This window comes from Limulus polyphemus, unplaced genomic scaffold (genome assembly GCF_000517525.1).
Source record: "Limulus polyphemus unplaced genomic scaffold, Limulus_polyphemus-2.1.2 Scaffold200, whole genome shotgun sequence".
Lineage (NCBI taxonomy): Eukaryota > Metazoa > Arthropoda > Merostomata > Xiphosura > Limulidae > Limulus > Limulus polyphemus.
The window spans coordinates 315,382-334,620 of NW_013665810.1; the positions used below are offsets into that span (position 1 = coordinate 315,382).

Here is a 19,239-nt window from a genome sequence, read left to right on the forward strand (position 1 = left end):
CTCTATAATATACTAAGATAGTAGTGGTGTGTAGTAGTAGTATATATATATATATATATATATATATATATATATATATATGTGTGTATGCAACAGAGTCAGTTGTATGGCTATGTTAGTGACATTTGAGTATTACTCATCAGGATCTCTACCAGCCTAGCTTGTGTGTTTAGTAGTATAGTTGTGAACAGTCAGTGGTATTTCTTGTGGTGAAATAGAATGAAGAGTTATTTGCTCATCGTTTGATATTTTATTAATATCAGCTGATACTAATATGTTGGCAAAATGGCCAATATGACTGGTACAAATAATGATATATATTGGCACATCCTTAGAAACCAGGTGGGTAGAAATCTACCTACATAGGATATATTATACTTATGATTTATTTTCAAAATAAGTTTCATCATTTAATGAAGTTTAAGGTTTTAAATAATACAATAAAATGTTATATTTGTACTGTGTTTTCTTTTTTCTCAAACTTTAGTTGTAAGATGAAGCATCGGGTAGTAAGTTATTACAAACTGTCTTCATATTTTCACAAAAGCTTTAAACATTTTTCTTGTTTTTTTTACTTCCTTCTTATAATTTTTTTTAAAATCTAAAGGTTTAATTATGGGCCTTAATGTAGAAAATATGTCATATTATAATTCGTATATGCAAGACATTTTATTTTCCATTTCTCAGCTTATATAAAAGGGTGAAATGTTTAAGGTACATTAGGTTTGAAAATTTTCATTTCTTTGAATCTTTTTTAGAAAATAACTAGATTTACAACCTGTTTCTAGTCCATTTAAGAGTATTTATCTTAAGAGTTCTTTAAACTTAATTTGTGTCTCAAAAATTTGTTTTTATTAAATGTTCAGAGTGCCAGATGTTACACATTTATAGGTTTTTGACATGTCTTTATAGTATTATAATATAAACATAATTTCATATGGAGTTGATTTGACAGATTTTAAGAAACTTTATTTTAAAGTTTGATTTTACTACATATACAGTAGTTTTGTATATATTGAGAAGACAGTTTGTTGACAGCATCTTTTTTTTTCTCATAAAATTGAGAGAAAGATTGAACTTTCACTTGTTAATTATCCTGTGTGGTACTAAATTTACCCTAATCTAAGAACAAATTCTGTTTGAAAATATCAGTATAATGATATACTGATACTTATAAGTACATTAGAACTAAAGTTTAAGTCCAAAAGTTAAAAGGTAATTAGTTTTTTTTGAATGAAACAAAATTTATAAAATAAGATTAAGAAATTCATGGCACTGCTATCTGTGTTATTAAGCTGAGTGTTTTTTAATCATTATAATTTTATTAGCATAATAGTATATTTAATATAATTCAAAGTTTTAAATCAAAGGTGGAAGAAACTCTTTGGGAAAGAAGCTATATCATTGGGCATTGCTAAATAAAATGTATACATGTTAATTATGACTTTCAGTATCACCCATGATCATGAGTGATGTCATTTTATCAGTTAACTGACTAGAAGTATTTTCCATGAAATTATTGCTTTGACTTTTGGTTGGGTAAATGTACAATATAGGTTTCTTATAGTTATTTTAGGTGTCAAGTTACATTTAATTTGTTTTCACAGGAAATAGAACATGCAATTTTTTTTTCATATAGTACTTATGAAATGCTAAAATATTTAATGATTACCCTATTTTCTTTAAACTTCCTTTATGAGTTCTAGTTATGCCAACATCATGAATTTATATGGTGAAACTACACCAAAAGAAACAGCTACTGTTATACTAATTTTTTTTTTATAATTTATGCTTCATTTAATTTTTTGTCACAGTTTCATGACTTTTAACGCACACACACACACACACACACACACACACACATACACACACACACATATATATATATATATATATATTGTAAATATCAACGCAGTGCTTACTGGATTTGAATTTTGTTATATGTGCATGTCTTGGGAAGATACATGTAAATGAAAGGTTTTTTTTTAATTTGGTATATAGATGTTTATAAATACAATGAGGCCTCACAAATAGTAAGGCTTTGTAATGAGAAGAGAGTAAAAGTTTTTTTGGAATGTTGAATATATTTGGCATAGTATGTGGAATGTTTCAGATAAGTTTCAGTACAATGTAAACATTTAAAGCATTTTCTTTTTTTTTCTTTTTTAAGGTGTAGATATGCAGCATGAGTGAGTTCTGTTGCTGTCTGTAATGGAGGTGCATTATCTGATGGCCAGTGATGAAGGTTGATTTGTCAGACTCTCAAGGTTGTTGATCATACTTCATTGTATCAGGAAGTGCATATCAGTGTTTGGATATTGTGCTTTTGTGTGTCACAGGAGACCTGCTTTAAGTTTGTTAGGCTGAAAATACCAGCTTAGTGTAGTTATTTCTGGTAGTGGTGTAGTTTAATGGCCTTGGGGAGGAATTGGAGCAGTGGTTTCAAAAGCTGTTACTGTCTTTGTGGCTTCTATGAGCCATGCCATCGTTGAAGCTGCCAAGAATCACGAAGGTTACCCTTGACACAGGCAGGACTGAAAGTGTTTGCTTCTACACAACTAGGAACCATTGCTGCTAAAAATACACAACTTATGATTCGGAGAGAAGGGGAGAGTCAGACACGCTCAAAAAACCTTCTCCCGAACTCTCCAGTCAGTGCTGCTGTAGGGAGCCAGTGGCAGATGCTACGGGACATCAAAGATAGTCTGGGTCACCTGCGCAGAGAAGCTGTTTCTGTAGTTGTCACTAGTGGTTCATCAGTTGTTTCGCCATCTCTTGGCCCACTTTCGACCCCACCAAAGTTGGAGCCCATGCAGATTAAGGCAGAATATAACACAATGAATGCCGTCCAACAGCATTCTGCCGGTGGAGGGGGTGCTGTTAAGTCCACCAGTGATGACTACAGACAAAAAGCACTTGCACAGATTCGAAATAGCTTGTTGCCTTTTGCAAATAGTGATCGGCCCAGCAATGGTAGAAGTGAATTAAGTAGTGCTAGTAGCACAGGGAGTGATTATAGCTGTCCAAGTCAGGTCACTGGGAGTGGAAGCAGCAGTGGGGTAAGCTCTGGTTCTAATGGATTAGACAGACACCCTAATGTTCAACGACTCTATCTGGAACTACTTACTGCAGGTTATAATGAGGTAAGTTTAGCAGAATATATTTTGTTTTTTGCAGTTGTTTTTACTAAGAAAAAATGAGTAATTGGTTTAGAAATAAAATATTTACAAGTAATAGTGATATGCATAAATATACTAGTTATTATATATATGTATAAAAGTCTTTGAAATTTCTAATAATAGTTTGTCAAATGCTAAGTTTGTATGTGAAAAAATTCTGGAATATCACATTTTTATGTAATTTTTCTTTAAATGACAGGCCATTATTCTTTTGTAAAGGACAAAAACAAAGGCGTGTATAAACCCCAATATAAGTACATCAGTATCTTTTACTGACATTTTTAGTTAATAGTAAGTCTTATTATATGGTAGAGAACAATACACTATTCAATAACATTGTCAAAAAATTTGTAAAAAGAGAAAAGGTCATGGACATTATGAAACTTTTTGGAAAAAATATAGTTATTTGTTTTTGATATAGTCCACAAAATAAGCAAAGGTCATTTTATTGTTAAGTAAAATAAAACAGGAATTATATACTTTGTAAAATCAGTATGTAACGGTGCTTGTGGAGCCATTTCATTGATTGTTATTTATGAGAGGCTCTTTAAGGGAATATTTGAACATTTATTTTTAAGAAATTTTTTAAGACCCTCATATCATCCAAAAGATCTTGCTGTAATATTCATCATTATTACTTAATATTTCATGTGTATTTTTCTTAAATTTTTTCTGTATTAAAATTGGTAAATGACTTGTCAAGTATAAAAATATTTTAATGACCTTATTTTATTTATTTTTGCCTTAAGGCTTTATCAAGCAGTAAACGTTTAGAATAATAAAAATACTTTTGTTTGTGTATAATAACAGATAGGATTAACAAAAGTTTGGTTTATAAATGAGCAATTTTAGGATTGATTTGGCATTGATATTTTTTGATGGTGACCTTGATGGATAGAATGACATTCTGTTACCTTTCTCCTATTTTTACAATCAAATTGGTCAACATGTCCAGTGTACGAAATGTAGGTTGGGCATAATATTGACATTAAACTCTAGAACTTAAACATGGTTGGTCCAATAAATGTTTTACATTAATTAATTTAAAGTGTAATAAAATAAAAGTGAAATCAACATAACATTTCTTGAAACTTTACTACACACTACTTTTAAACGGTCAGTTATAAATTGAACTGTCAACAAAAATGCTCTTAATGTTTCTTGGATTAAGTTTGTTAAATACAAAATTCAAATGTCACTTAATTAAGCTTAAAGTATATTTTGCTTGAAACTGTTAACTTTTGGCTGGGTTATAGAGGGCTTCACAGTGATTAAACGTTTTTTACCCATCCAATGGGATCTATATGTAGGCAGAAGATAAAAACAATTTTTATTATTCTGTAGAGAAGTTTTTTTTTCTACAAGAAATTTTTACAGGCTTGCTGGTTATTATTCACCAGTAATATATTTTGGTAGGCAAGTATAGTAATAATTCTACAGAATTTTAAACACAAATTTCAGAGAGTGGACTTCATAATTCAAGTAACCTGAATTTTCAGTTATACTTATTTCATACAGTGACAGAAAAGACAGAAGGTGACCCTTATATTCAGTGTTCATTTTTATTTATAGTATGTTGTTTCACAGTTGTATAGTTGCACATTTTTTAATTACTTTCACTCATAAGTTCTTGAATTACACCTGACATTGTTTTTCCTATACGGTAATTGCTGATAAGGCCTAAAGAACATATTGATAAAACTGTGCAGACACATATCTGTTGATAGATAGATGACTTGGTGATAGTGGCCAGTGGGTTTTCTAGCTAAGCTCAGGGCTTTCAAAGAATCACACTTCCTTTCTGTTTAGTCTCAGTTTCTTGAGGTTCTTGTTTATGTATTTGGTATTTTTATATAATTTGTCACCTCCTCAGTGTCTCAGCAGTAAGTTTGAAGGCTTATAATACTGAAATTCAGAGTTCAGTCCCAGTGGTGTGGTCACTGTACAGATAGTATTTTAAACAGCTTTGTGTATGAACATATAACTTGTAGTTCATGCTTTTTTTTGTATATAAAAAAGCTTTCTGTACAAAATTCAAATATGGAAGTAGCTCTTCACACTTTGCCTCTTTAAATGATTAAATATATTTTGGTGTGACTTATATGTATTGAGGTGAGCATAGGATTTTAATACATGTAAAAATATGACATTTTATCACAAAATGGACATTTCTCATGTTGTTAGTTATCTCCATCATACTTTTATTTTGTACAACTTGCAAATCCTACAGTTATTTATTTTCCCATGTAATGTAGTAAAATATTTCCTTTATAATAATCTCATGGAATACACATATTCTCTGTGTTTAAAGGTTGTCTCTGACAACTTTATTTCTTACTCTTATCAGATGGACTGTTCAGGATTTTTAGAAGATAACCTCTGAAACAACTGAAAAATGTTGCATACATGTGCACTTGTAGTGCCATCTATCTTTAGTACTTACCCTTGGAAATCATTGATTTGTGTTAAACAATCTATATAAATAATAAACTAATAAGCTATACAACCATTATAAAATTGTGATATAAAAATTATATTTAAAAGATGGATCATAAGATATCAGAACTGATAAAAATTTCTTGAAATAATTTTCATTTTGTTACAATTTCCCTTTTATAATATTTCTAATTTTTAAAATAAAGGTAAAAAAATGTCTAAAATAAGACATTTCATAAAATATTCTTTTTGAGTTACAAACCAATCAATTTGATGGTCCAGTGTAAATTTTGAGAATTAGCAGGCATGACATCCATTAAATATTCCTAGCTAGTGTTGCTCGTTGCACAAGTGTCAATAGAATGTGTGTAACTAAAGGATACTTTTTGTTTTCTCTATTCACAATGATAATTTTCTAAGATTTATGAGTATAATGAATATTTACATCATTATCTGATCACAGTAAATAACTAACAATTATATATTTTAACTGGCTCATTAAACCTTGATTCTTTTGCATTGATAAGCTATATGTTGCTAAGGCTATGTATATGTTTCAGTATATTTACATATAGATTGATGATATCAAACAAGCAATTACACCAAGTTCATTAAACTATTCTTAATGTAACCTATTGTTCTATTAACATTATCAAACAATTTCACCAAAAGTGCCTAAAATATTTTATGTAGATATAACTAGCGTAAAAACTTCTATTACATCACTATTTTTTATCATTCTTCTGAAGATAAAAAAATACCATAGACTGTTGAACTGTTACATTGGTTCACTGGTGTCGTCAAATCATTTTGAATGTATTTTTTTTATAAGGAAGTTAATTAAAATACTAATCTAAAATATACTGCTACTAAACTGAATAACTTTTCTGACACTGAACTGACTCAATCCCAAATCATTCAGTACTTGTAATTATATTGTACCCATTTCTACATATCACACTAACCATTTTGATCTTCACTTTCATGAACTTTTAAATCTTTGTCATCAAAATGATGAGCTTTCTCTAGCAAACATCTAAATTAAAAACATTAAAAAAGTTTACAACAACATAGATATGGTTAAAATTGCTAAGAGGGAAACAAGTATCAAATGAGCTTCATAAATTTCCTTTTTTGTACAGTGATTTTAACCATATATTTGTATCTTCATATTTTTATTCATGCTGCAATAACACTTGCTTATAATTTGTTAAAGTATCAAAATAAGACTGTAAAATCAAACTTCCACAATTTTTGTGAAAATGTATAAAATAAAGAAAAGGAATCATCTCAGTACTTACTGAATTTTATTTTAAGACATGGTTACATGATCTCTATAACAGATAAAAGAGAAATGAATATTTCTGTTTTTTTTTTACAAAAGCTTTTTGTTTCCATAAAGTTACAGTTAGGGGAAATAAAATATTAGAAGTACTTCTGTTTAAGCTCAGTATTAGCTGATACAGCCTACTGAAATAAAATTTTTGAAATTAATAAAAATTATCATAGACTATCATCCTGCTCTGTTGCCGTTTTGAGAAACATAATAATTAGTGTGTTAACAGGAGACTTGAAAAAATGGTTTGTGTGATTTGTATTATACAGAGGGTTGAATATGTTATATTAAAATGAATTTCAATGTGCAAATAAGCAAGTCGCATAACAACCACAGCTGATATAAAGTTGCTGTGAAACTGCGTGTATCAGAACTACTATTTGACCTTGCCATTTTGTAGGTAATGTGATATCACCGAAAATTGATTGATTTTGAAAAATTTATGGAAGGGCCTATTCTAACATTAAATATTCATACACTTAAGTCATAAAGATGTGTTCTGGGTGGTAATATAAAATTTACAAAATGAGGATATCCCTTTTACTTAATGGCATTGGAGAAACAAAGAAGTATGGATCATCTTGGGGTATCAGGACCAGCCATGGTAAACAAAGTGCAGCATCTTGTAACAGGAGAGAATCCATGAACACAATCGTAAATGATGAAAGCTATCTATGTGTTACAGGCAGCTGTAAGTGACACAACCATGAAAGATCTCCATCCATGGGAAAAACACACAAGTTTCTTCCACAACACATCTTTTCAACTGTCACATACCTCAAGTATCTGGAGAATGAAATGGGTATTCATGCTATTCCATGCAATAGCATTCTGGTCAGTTTGCTGCTCACAGTACCTATGGATTTCTATGTGAACATACTGTTGAAATGGTTGCTAGGAAACCATCATCCTTGTACACCAGATGGCTTATGGAAAGTCTGCAGTGAGGAGCGGTGTGTGTTTTGCATATGACAGTGTTATGATGGAGGTTTGTGCAGTGGGGAATATACTGCAGGTCTGTTTTCAAGATGCAGTTGTTAGATAGAGCATGACTCGATGTAATAGTGTGGTGAGGCTCCAAAATCATTTTACTAAAACATTTTTCACCTACATATTGACACTGAACCACAAGTTATCAAGAAATTTGTCAGCAGGAAAAATTATTTTATTTGAAAAAATTTAATACTTTTAGTTGTGTCAATTCAAAAATTTGTTGTTTTAAAACACATTTATTTGTAATGTCATCATTTTTTTTAAATGGTTCATTGTACATGAAATCTTAATAATTATCGAGTTGTACAAAATGTACCTGGTCAGTCAGTAGAAAGTTTTTTTAAATAGTTTCTACTGTTTGCCAGTTAAGAAGACTATATTCATAAAATTAGTGAACTATTTTTTCCTTTGTCTTTGAAAGCTCAGTACTACCTTTTGTTTCTTGTAATCCTTGACTAAAACATGTATAACAGACTTATTTTAGATGTACTTTCACTGTATGTCTCTACTTTAGTAATTGACGATTTTAAACAAAGATTTTCTTCGAAATATCCAGCACAATATAACAATACTTTTTTGTATATGCATGCAGTTACCAGTTTAATACAGTTATGGGTAAAGTGTAGGGGACTTTAATAAAAAGAAATACACAAAACTGAAATTTCAACTTTGATGAGGAACCCATTTTTAGAAGATAGTTTGGAGACGGCTTGAAAGGATGAAAGTTTCTTTTATTACCCATTTAAAAAAGGGAAAAATATTTGTTTTTAAATGTCCCTTATATTTCTTTAAATCATTTTAAAATTTAATATTCTTTCAACCTAGTTGCTTTGTGGTTTGCTTTGTTTTCTTTGTTATTTGTATAAACAACTGATATGATAAATATTAGTAAAAGTGTATTAGTAACAATTCTGTTGGATGTATTTTGAGTATCTAAAATACCACAGTATAACAGTATCAGTAAATTCCTCACATTTTTTCAGTTATAGTAAAAAACGATTATTTTTAAAACTTCGTGCATTTTCAAAATGATATTTGTTATATATATATATATATAATTTTTCTGTGTGATCTGATCAATTTTGGTTGAATTGACACGTGAGGCACGGAATCTGTATGTGTTTATATATATAACGATGGTAATTGTCTAGGCATATACTTGTTTATAGTAGTTGACTGTCAAACTGATAGACATTGCCCCAGTTCGTTGGCTTGTGTGTAGTATGTTTAAGATGTATCAGGTATGTTAAATACTTCACCTTAATGATGTGTTTCAGAATGTATACACGACAGCTTAAATTTTAGATGCGTCAGGCCCAAGCTTTTACAATCCGTTTTTGTAAAACTGTATTATAAATTTAATTCCTATGGAATTTGTAGGGACCTAGGCCGGTTTTTGTTTAATTCTAATCTCACCAGTATTATACAGTTTACTTGAATAGTTTCTGTTTATCCATTTATTTATTTTGAAAAGTGCCCCTTTTAGTCTTAGTCCCATGGCCTTTCTCAGTTCAAACACTCTAGGTCGTATATAAAAAGAGCACGTTTAAAGTAATACTGCACCCATATGACTCGCACATTTGCCATTTCACATGTGTATTTTATTATATTTTGGAAATATTTCAGATAAAGTAGGTGTTTTTACTGAGAAAACGTGTAGGTTTGAGTTTCTGATCTGATAAGAAGCATGACAACTATTTGACGTAATTAATCGTCAGTATGTATGAGACCTTTAGTTCAAGTCAAGACATTTTTAAATCTTTACCATCACGATATTGATTACATTAAGTGATTTTCGAGGAAGCGTGTGTTTAAATTTGAAAGAAGAAACGCACTTAAATATTTAATCCAAATTCCTTAAAATGGTGTTTCAGTTCTTATCGTATAGTTATGACCGGCTGTCGAGTTATACAGTGAAAAATTGTTACACTGACCCCAAAGTAAAGATGGACAAGTACAGTGGTTTCTAATTGTTGACAGTATGAACATATCAAAGATGGGCCGTTGATATGGCAACTAATTTGAAAGGTTTTGATGCAAAGATTGCATAATGTTAACGAGGCATGGATGAGTTTATCTAAATATAAATATAATGTAATCTAGATGTGGAATTTTTAAAGTTGACATAATATACACTTAAAGTTTATATTTTATTGTTTCTTTATCTTTTTACCGTTATCCTCACGATGGGTATTTAGGGTCGACAAACTCCAAGATGTTCAGAGACGGAGGCCTGCACGTTTTAATGGAGTAAGTATATAATATATATACTAACTCTATTCTAATATACAGGGCTCCATCTCTGAATATCCCGACGTTTATATGGATATAATATAAAGTATAAAATGAGTTAGGGAATAAGGAGTTTAAAATGTATCTTTTCCAGGAGAATGGAATGCAAGCCAATGAAGAAAATTCGGCATTAAGAGAGTTTTGTTTAGTAAATATTTGTTTTGTTTTTTACTGTTACAGCAGAATATAGAGGCTTATTGTGTCGCGTCATCCCATTGGTGGAGGTGGTGCTAGGTATTCTTCGAACACCAAAGAACTCGATTTCGTGACGTTGCACATTCATTTAAAATGTTTAATCATCTTAATTGACGTCGTTTTCCAACAACATACAATTGTATTTTGATTAAGTAACAAAACTGTTGTTAATATAACTATATCTCACCAGCTAATAAGATGACTCATCGTGTGGTTTCGGATTGAAACTTGTTATTGAGTTAGTTATTTGTCGAGCTGCTAAACAGCATGCATTCCTTATTCGCAGCGAAGTATTACAACTTTTTACGGTGTATTTTATTGTTCTGTAATATGAAAAATAGGTACTTTGCTTTTTTTTGAGAAAGAACTATGGGAAATATAAAATTCAAATAAAAATGCATATCATTTTTTTTGTCATTTGGTAGCTAACTGAAGGTTGTCTTCGAAAGTCTGCGTCGATACAGACGTACCCTACAAGTGCCCTCACGCAAATCCACAATTCTTACTTCAACTCCATTAGATAAAAAACAAAGCTATTTATAAATTATCGTATAATTTTCCAATATGAAAAGAAACATATGCTCAGAAGTAGTAGAGAACTAGACAGTGTTATATAGTGAGTTTTGGATGTTCCTATTTTCTGTCGGCAAAACCCCCAAAGTTACCCAAGAATATGATTGTCCACAGTTTTGCTGTACATTTCTCAGCGAGGTATACGTACATAAAAACAAACTACAGCTTCACATCTGCTGTATTCTAGTTGTTGTTTTCCCTAAGAAATGTAGCTTATCTTGTGCGTGCTATGAATCGCGTGTCTTATGTTCATGAATTTAAAGTAGTTATTATTTATTTATTTTCACTTTCATAGGCCGGACATCCTGAATGGAATATCGTTTTCTTGTATGTTGCTCAATGCAGCGTAAAACGTTGATGATCACAACGTCGTTTCGTTTTTCTTGGAATCGTATATTTGAATATATAGAGAGGTTTGATTTAAAAAGTGTCGTGCGTTTTAGAAAAAAAAAACTACTGTCGTTGTCAGCAAATAAGTAAATGCGGTTCACATTAACCACTGGATCTTCCTCGTAACTGAATGTGAGAAGTGTTTATAACACTTGATGATTGAATGTGTGCCATTCCAAGTACAAACCGTTGTGTAGTGTACGTATAGCTTGAAACCCTAATTGTGTGTGTGTGTATATATAGCCAACTCTCAATATAAAGCCAGTTGTTGGTTAATTTAAGAGATAAACGTGGAGCCGGTTCTGATGAAAGAATTGCCGCATACTTTTATTGATGTCATGACGATGAGAGACAACATTTATTGCATAAGCTTCATACTTGAATATTAACCTATTAGAAACTACATAATATTTTTTAAAAAATCCGAGTTGTGTTGAATATAATAAATGCTTTAAATATGTTTCATATCAAAGCTGACATTAGATCCATACCGTTGACCAGTTAAGAAATGATGTTTCAACGTCATAACAAATGTAAGCAGGCGAGATACGTATGGAATACTGAGCATTTAAACTTTGTGTAATATGAAGAAAAATTGTGTGTGCTTACGTCACAGATGTATGAAAATATTTTTATTTTACAGAATTGTGATTATAAGATATGCCTACAGTGAGAGATCTCCTCTCTATATATAGCTGAAGTACTTGGGAAAAACATAGCCCCCGTGTAAGTAGACGTGGAAGGAGGGGGGGGGGTCAGATTTGAACTCCAACACAGGTCTGTCACTCACCGGTGAGGGGGAGGAGATAGGGGCACATGCTTGGTTTAGTGATAATCGGTCCAGCAGTTCGCCGGTTACAAGGGGGGGGACATACACAGACTTGTCAGATAGTGGTTTAATGTATTGCAAAATACTGTTTGAGTCTACGCACCTAACCTAGATCTGGTACTCGCATTTCTTCAGCGTTGTAATATCCATATTCCTATTAATTGTCTGTTTTACAGTCTGTAAACCTGAAAAGTAAAGCGAACGTATTAGGTATAACAGAACGAGTAGACTGATTTAAAAGTACTTTCGCACAGATAGAATGTAAAGACGTGTGGCTGCACCCAGCTTGACTAGTGTTTGTTTTATGGAACTGCTATATTGTATGTAGAGGTTCGAGTGTGCCATATGTTCAGCATAACTAGTGGGTTTGTCTACTAAGAAACGCAGGTTCAACGTGAAACAAAAAGTTATCTTATATAGGGAGTTTTAAAGGATACTTGCATTTATGTCAGGTAAATAGAAATTCACAAAGTTGTTACGAGGTTGTTGTTTTAAAAAACAGCAAAATAAAATGGTAATTTCAGGTGTAGATCAGACCCATTTTTGTTCCATATGAAAGAGAAACGACAAGGCTTATAACTGTAGTGCTTTTAAAAAGTTCATTGTGCAACTGTGGTTTCACTCAACTAAATACAGCCATGTGTATGTTTCTATAGTACTTTAAGTACATGTAAGACTCAATAATTTGTGTAGGGATTTGGAAGGTTAATTTCAAATTTCACTATGATACCCCGCCAGCTGAGTTAAACAGAGCAACCCATTTTTTTTTTGAGTAATCTACGCTCTCATGTATGTAAAGTAATTTGTATTTTATATCTTTTACAGTGTAAGTACGTATGAAAAGGGAGAGGGCATGTGAATGGGATGAATTTTTCTTCCAAAGTAAGAATCTGTGGAAGATATAGCAGGAAAACTTTAAAATTGCAGTTTTGGCTTGGCAAAATTTGAAAATACGAGAATATTTAAAAATACCTTGAACAATAATAATCGTTCATTGTTTTGGAGTAACGACCATCATCGTGTGGCTGAAACGCTGGCCATTCTTTTAATTGAAAATGATTATCCAGCCTGTCTTCTACCATGCTTTTCTGTGATAAACAATTTTTTCTGTAAACAGGCTACTCAATGCTTTCAATTGTTCATCATTTAGCAGCTATATCTGTCGGAAAATGTGTTTTTTTCAGTATCTCGGACTTTTTGAGAAATTGTGATACTTTTGACAGTGAAAGAAAAAGGAAAAATATTAAGTGTAAAATTATAAGTTTTTGAAGTGTCAGAAAGGGTGAAATGTATTGGTTTTATTTTTAAAAAGTTTTTTTACCCCATTTTGTTTTTGGAGTAAAATATCATTCACACGTGGTTCACTTTAAAGGAGAATTGCAATAGTTTTGCTTTCATTTAAAAAAAAGTGATGTACAAAAATAATTGAAAAGACAATAACATACCTAACACCAGTCAATACTTTGAAGTTAAAAACTTAGGAGGAGTTGATTTATCTTGGAAAAATGTGTTGAATTTAGCTTCCCAATATTGATGATGATTATTATTTTGGATGACTTGGGACTGATTTTGTCTTTTATAGTTTTTGTTTCATTTTTTTTATATAGTAGATTATCTGATGACGTTGATAAACAAGTTGAATATAGTTGAAGTAAAGTAAAAACTTAGCACTATCGTCTCTTACTTAATTCGTAGTGTTTTTGTGTTTAATGGGCTGTTTAAAGTTACTTTTGACATAGGTAATTAAAACAAGTGTAAAAAAATACTGCATCTTACCTTGACCCTATATTCAGTAAAGGTCGTTTTGGCCGAAACGTTAACTATATTTTCCTTACATCAGTTATCTTTGATAATTTTTATGTTTTCGAATATGACCATGTGTGGATGTATATGTTTATTTTTATCAGTTTAAGTTATGTTTTTTATTTTATTAAAAAGTATATTATTTTTGAAATATAGATAGTTTAATTTACTTTAATTTGGAAAGCTTAGTCTAACCTTAATTAATCTGCCATTTCTTTAAATCACATACATCTGTACTTGAACACACAAGAAAAAGTGTTTCAACTCATGACAGTTTGTGTTTTGGGGAAGGTATACGGAAACTACGTACAAGAAAGAAAATATATCGAAGGCTAAATTTCATTATGGAATAAGAATGTGTACAAGCTACAATTTTTTAACATGGATACCATTTATAAGAATTGGAAATTGGAGTGATCCTAAAGTTTGATTTTTATAAATCTTATCATGCGCAAGTTCACATTTCTAAAAACCGAAGCTGTTAGTAGCAGGACCGATATTTTGAAGCATCTTTGCCCCAGAGAATTTGTTATTTTTAAGAATAAATGAAAAAACGAGCATTAGAAAAGTAAAATGATCTTTTCGTAAATGGTTTCCCATTTTAAGAACTCAGTTTCCACCCCTATTGGGGTCTAGCATGGCTTGGTGGTTAGGTCACGCGACTCGCAATCTGCGGGTCGCGGGTTCGAATCCCACTATTCGTTGGTAAAAGAGTGGCCCAAGAGTTGGTGGTAGGTGGTGATGACTAGCTGCACTTCCCTCCAGACTTTCACTGCTAAATTAGAGACGGCTAGCGCAGATAGCCCTCATGTAGCTTTGCGCGATATTCCAAACAAACCAAACCAACCCTATTGACATTTAGTAGTAGTGACGTCGTAAGAGAATACAAGTGAGACTATACAACATTTGCTTTTTAGCGGTAATTATCCATTGGTCTTAAATCAGAGATTAATCAGAATTTGATTTTGTTGTTTTATCTGCGTAATACCACATATTTCCTGTTCAACTTTTGACAATGTTAACTTAAGTATAAATGTAGAATATTTTAAACATATTTTCCACATAAACCTAAAAGAAAATCTGGCAGTATTAGCTTGTTTAATATGATTTTTTAGGGGGAGGAGGGGTGCATTTTTGACATTAGATGGGCGATATGGTCGAGTGACGATAAGAAGCGATGTTTTGAAAAATAACCATCGTAACACGTTTGCTGATGTTACTGAAGAAAATTGGCCTTATCACGTATGTATGTATGCTAAAATAAATTTACGGTCTTCAGACTTCAGATCTAACAAAACCTTATTCCCACAGCTTTTCTTTTGTGCTCACAGGGGCTAAAATACTTAATCGTGACGCCAGGAAATAGTTTTGATTTATCTTGCAGTCTGAGTAAATTTATTTGAACATGTCAAAAATACTTCACTTTGCACTACAACTTTACAACTTGAAAAAACAAAAAACAACAACAAAAACTTCGTATGTGTTTAACTTACTTCAGTCAGTCAGAGCATGGTTTAGTTGCAAGCATTAGGTCGTCCACAACTGTACAGTGTACATGTGCTGGGCGAGTCCAAAACGGAGTTTCCTCGCGAAGAAATTGGGTGAGCATGGTAGTTACATACGAGCTCACATATAGATTATAAATATTCTATTTAACTTAGTGTTGTTGTCTGGAATTTGACGTGGAAAAGGGAGGCAGGTGGTGGAGTGTGTAGTGTATGATGGTTTCTTTATAACGTAGTTATATCTGCTAGATTTTTTCATCATCACACACATGTATGTGTAATGAAAAAGTCTTAGCATATATAACCAAGTTACATATGTTGTAGCTGTAATTATTATGTTATGAACTTTAAATATTATCACGTTAATAATATTCTAAGTTGATATTGTTTTTGTGGGCAGAAGAAAGACTGACGACGTTTAATAGTTGATGTGAAAATAATTAGAATAAAAATCTCGTTGTAGGGAAACGGAAGTTTTGAAAAATTCTTTGTGGGTTTGTTTGGCCGAAAGAGCAAGATGATAAGCTGGAAGTATAATAGAACTGTAGCGTAAAAGATAGACCAGTCATCCCGTAGGGTTAATTCTTCGTGCATGTTGTGCTTTAGGGAAGCGTTACTGCATATGAAGTATCCGTTAAGCACCGTTTGCTTTTTGAATATAACACGCGTTACTACTTATAGCGTATGTTTCGTTTGTGGACTCTTTTTAATTATGCATAGTATATAACTTGTAAAAAAGACATACATTATTAATGGTTAGATAGGAAACTCAAATATTCACGGAGAAATGGAATTACATCGTAGTCGATATGAGGCAGATTATGATTATAATGTTATACTTAAAGCATAACGTGACCTATGTTCATTACCTAAACTTTTTGCTACCTAAATGTGTTACATTTCTATTTTTTTAAATGCTTAAATGAATGCCATATTAATTCTATAAAATACATACACACGCACACATATATATGAATTATGCGAATCTTTGTGACAAATTCGTGAGTATCTGGTTAGGTAATGATGAATTTACATAAACATGCGTCTGTGTGTGTGTTATTAAGCTATTGGTATTACTATGATTTGATTTTTGAGATACACCAAGTACACTAAACTAAAAGGAATATATCCACTGCCTTTGATGCTGTTTGTGCTTTGAATCATCAGGGTTCATTCCTTATTTGACAATTTTTGACCTGTTTGTTTCAATGTTCTGGTGTTACTTGTTTTCACCCCCCCCCCCCACTTCTTGTCTGTGTGAACTTCACATCTTTCATGAGTTGTTTATTTTCTGTTTTCCCTGTTCAGTCACTTGTGAGTTCAAGAAAGTCTAGAGGGGCTCTTAATACACTGAATACTTCTGTGAAACTACCATCATTTTGTTTCTTCTCTCCTTTCAATGATAGAATTTTAACAGTTGATTGTAATCTTTAAAAAAAAATAATTCACCTGTAATATGGTTAAGACAAGAACTTACTTGGTGTGGTTACAGAAAAATGAAACATATTGAATAATTTTCTATAAAATTATCATTAAGAAGTTGTAATGAGAACAAATTTTAAGGTATGTACAATCACATCAGACTTATATCCTTGGATTTTCATCATATAGTGACTGCTTCAGTTTCCCCAGTTAAACTTTAGAAGTTAATAGCCACTTATAATTAATCCAAATATTGTAGTTTATTTGATTCATTTGTTGGTAATTTTTAACCATAAAAATAAACAGATAAAACTTTTAATCACATGAATGTTTAAATATCATGAAAGTGCATTCCATTCTCTGGCAAATTGTGTTTGAGTTAAGCACTTGTTGACAATACCAGATGCAGCACCATTAGACACTGACCTGTCATGTGGAGGCCAGCTGTCTTGCAGGAGGTAGAAGAGTGCTTTTTCACTATGTTAGAAATGGCCTTCTGGCATTATACTATCTTATAGATTTCCCATCTTTTGTTTTTCCTAGCTGCACCAGAGTACTTTGTTTTTCAGTTGTCTTTTTCTTCTTGAATGTTGATTAATATTTTTCATGGTTTCTGTTTTCCTTACTAGTGCAGAGTAGTCACAATCCTGCCAATAGAGTTGTACAAGCGTGTCAATTTCTTTGTTTATAAATCCAGGTGATGGTCTTACCATTCATTTGTTTGCTTCCTGCCATCTACCTTTGGACCAATTACCCTGAATTTTACACAGAACTGTATGCAAATCAGTCATAAATATTTTGTGGTGCTGTCTATTTGTGATTCACAACTTTCAGTAAAACAGAATAGAGTTTGATTTATGCTTCCGGTTCCATCGTTGTGTTTATTGTTGGAAACTTAAATGTTGATGCTTCATGAGATGAAGAACTATTTGTGACTATAACTGGTGATTGTTTACCATGAACTTCATATAATTGTTGACAGGCTACTTTTGTTTCACTCTCTGGTCCATTCTATCGTTTTCTGTCTAGGCTTACTTCTCCAGTTCCCAGTGGTGCCAGATGGTCATTCTGCAAGGGGACATCTGAGATGTGGTGGTGATGATGACCAATTATTTTAGTGATGGTTATATTTCACCTGTCCATTCATGACTGTCCTGAGATGTCTTTTTGGCTATCTCCTATTTGGTTGGTGTCTTAGAGCCATTATGGAGCTGAACTGTCCCAACTGAAAAGGGCAGTAGCTCACTGATAGAGTGCAGTCTACACTGCAATGTCCTAGTGAAGAATTTACTTATAAGTGCTGTTGATATTCAGCAGTGCTTCTGAGGCACATAAGGTGTAATAGGGGCATGATGACGATGGCTGAAGTTAAATTTGTGATCAAGTCTTAAACAGTTTTTTTGTATCTTTTCAATCTTATTTAGATATATAGCACTCATACTGATCTTTAAAGTGTAATATAGGATGGAGCAAATAATACTTTGGCAGAGTATAAGCAGGTTATATTCTTCAGCTTTGTTTCTTACAGCAACTTTCAGTTCATTGATGCCTTTGGTAGCTGTGGTTATCATAGTGTTAATTTTTGTCAAGTTAACTGTCAAAGGTTACTGCCAAGCACTTCAGTGTTTCTTCCAGAGGGATGGCAATGCATGTAAAAGGTGGTGATGGTTTGTCTTCATCAGTATGTCTGTTGTTAAATGTGCAGAATGTAGCTCTATCTTTGGCAGGATTGATGATCATTTTGAGTCATTGTACTAGTTTCTCATTCTGCTAAGGGATGGTTACATCTTGCTTTTGATTTCAGCTTTGCTAGAGCTTCTGCTTTACACCAAAATGTCATCAGCAAAGGTTAGCACGTGGCATCTGGTTGGACTGCTAAGGCAGGCTAAATCCATGACATATATGTTGTAGAGGACTGGTGAGAGTGGTAATCCTTGAGGCAGGCCTGTATTGATGCTAATTCAGTCTGATTGCCAGCTTCCATGTTTAGCATCTGCTGGTAGTAAGTGCAGCCACATCCCATCTTAGCCAAGTTAAAGTGATGCCTATTTTGAGCATTTTGTCAGAAAGAAAGGGCAGCTGGTTCTTGTAGGCATCTTGTGGTCTAAAGCTCTTGCCAAGGTATTCTGACTAGTTTCAGAGCCTATCCATGTATCAGGTTTAAATTCAGTATCGCTGATCCAGATTTCTTTTCCACACAGAAGAATATCTAATGATAATGGTAACAATAGTTCAGTCTAATATGCAAGCCTTTTAGTTACCCCTTACTCTGGAATCTTTTCTGTG

At 32.3% G+C, this 19,239-nt stretch overlaps 1 protein-coding gene across 1 annotated transcript in view; it reads left to right on the plus strand.

The window, feature by feature from the left end:
* LOC106478341 (serine/threonine-protein kinase LATS1-like) overlaps positions 1 to 19,239 on the plus strand; it is a 59,456-nt gene that overhangs the window by 6,182 nt on the left and 34,035 nt on the right. Inside the window, exon 2 of the mRNA XM_013938879.2 lies at positions 2,171 to 3,143. Coding sequence (XP_013794333.1) covers positions 2,592 to 3,143 — 552 coding nt within the window. The 5' untranslated portion in view covers positions 2,171 to 2,591. The remainder of the gene's footprint in view (positions 1 to 2,170; positions 3,144 to 19,239) is intronic.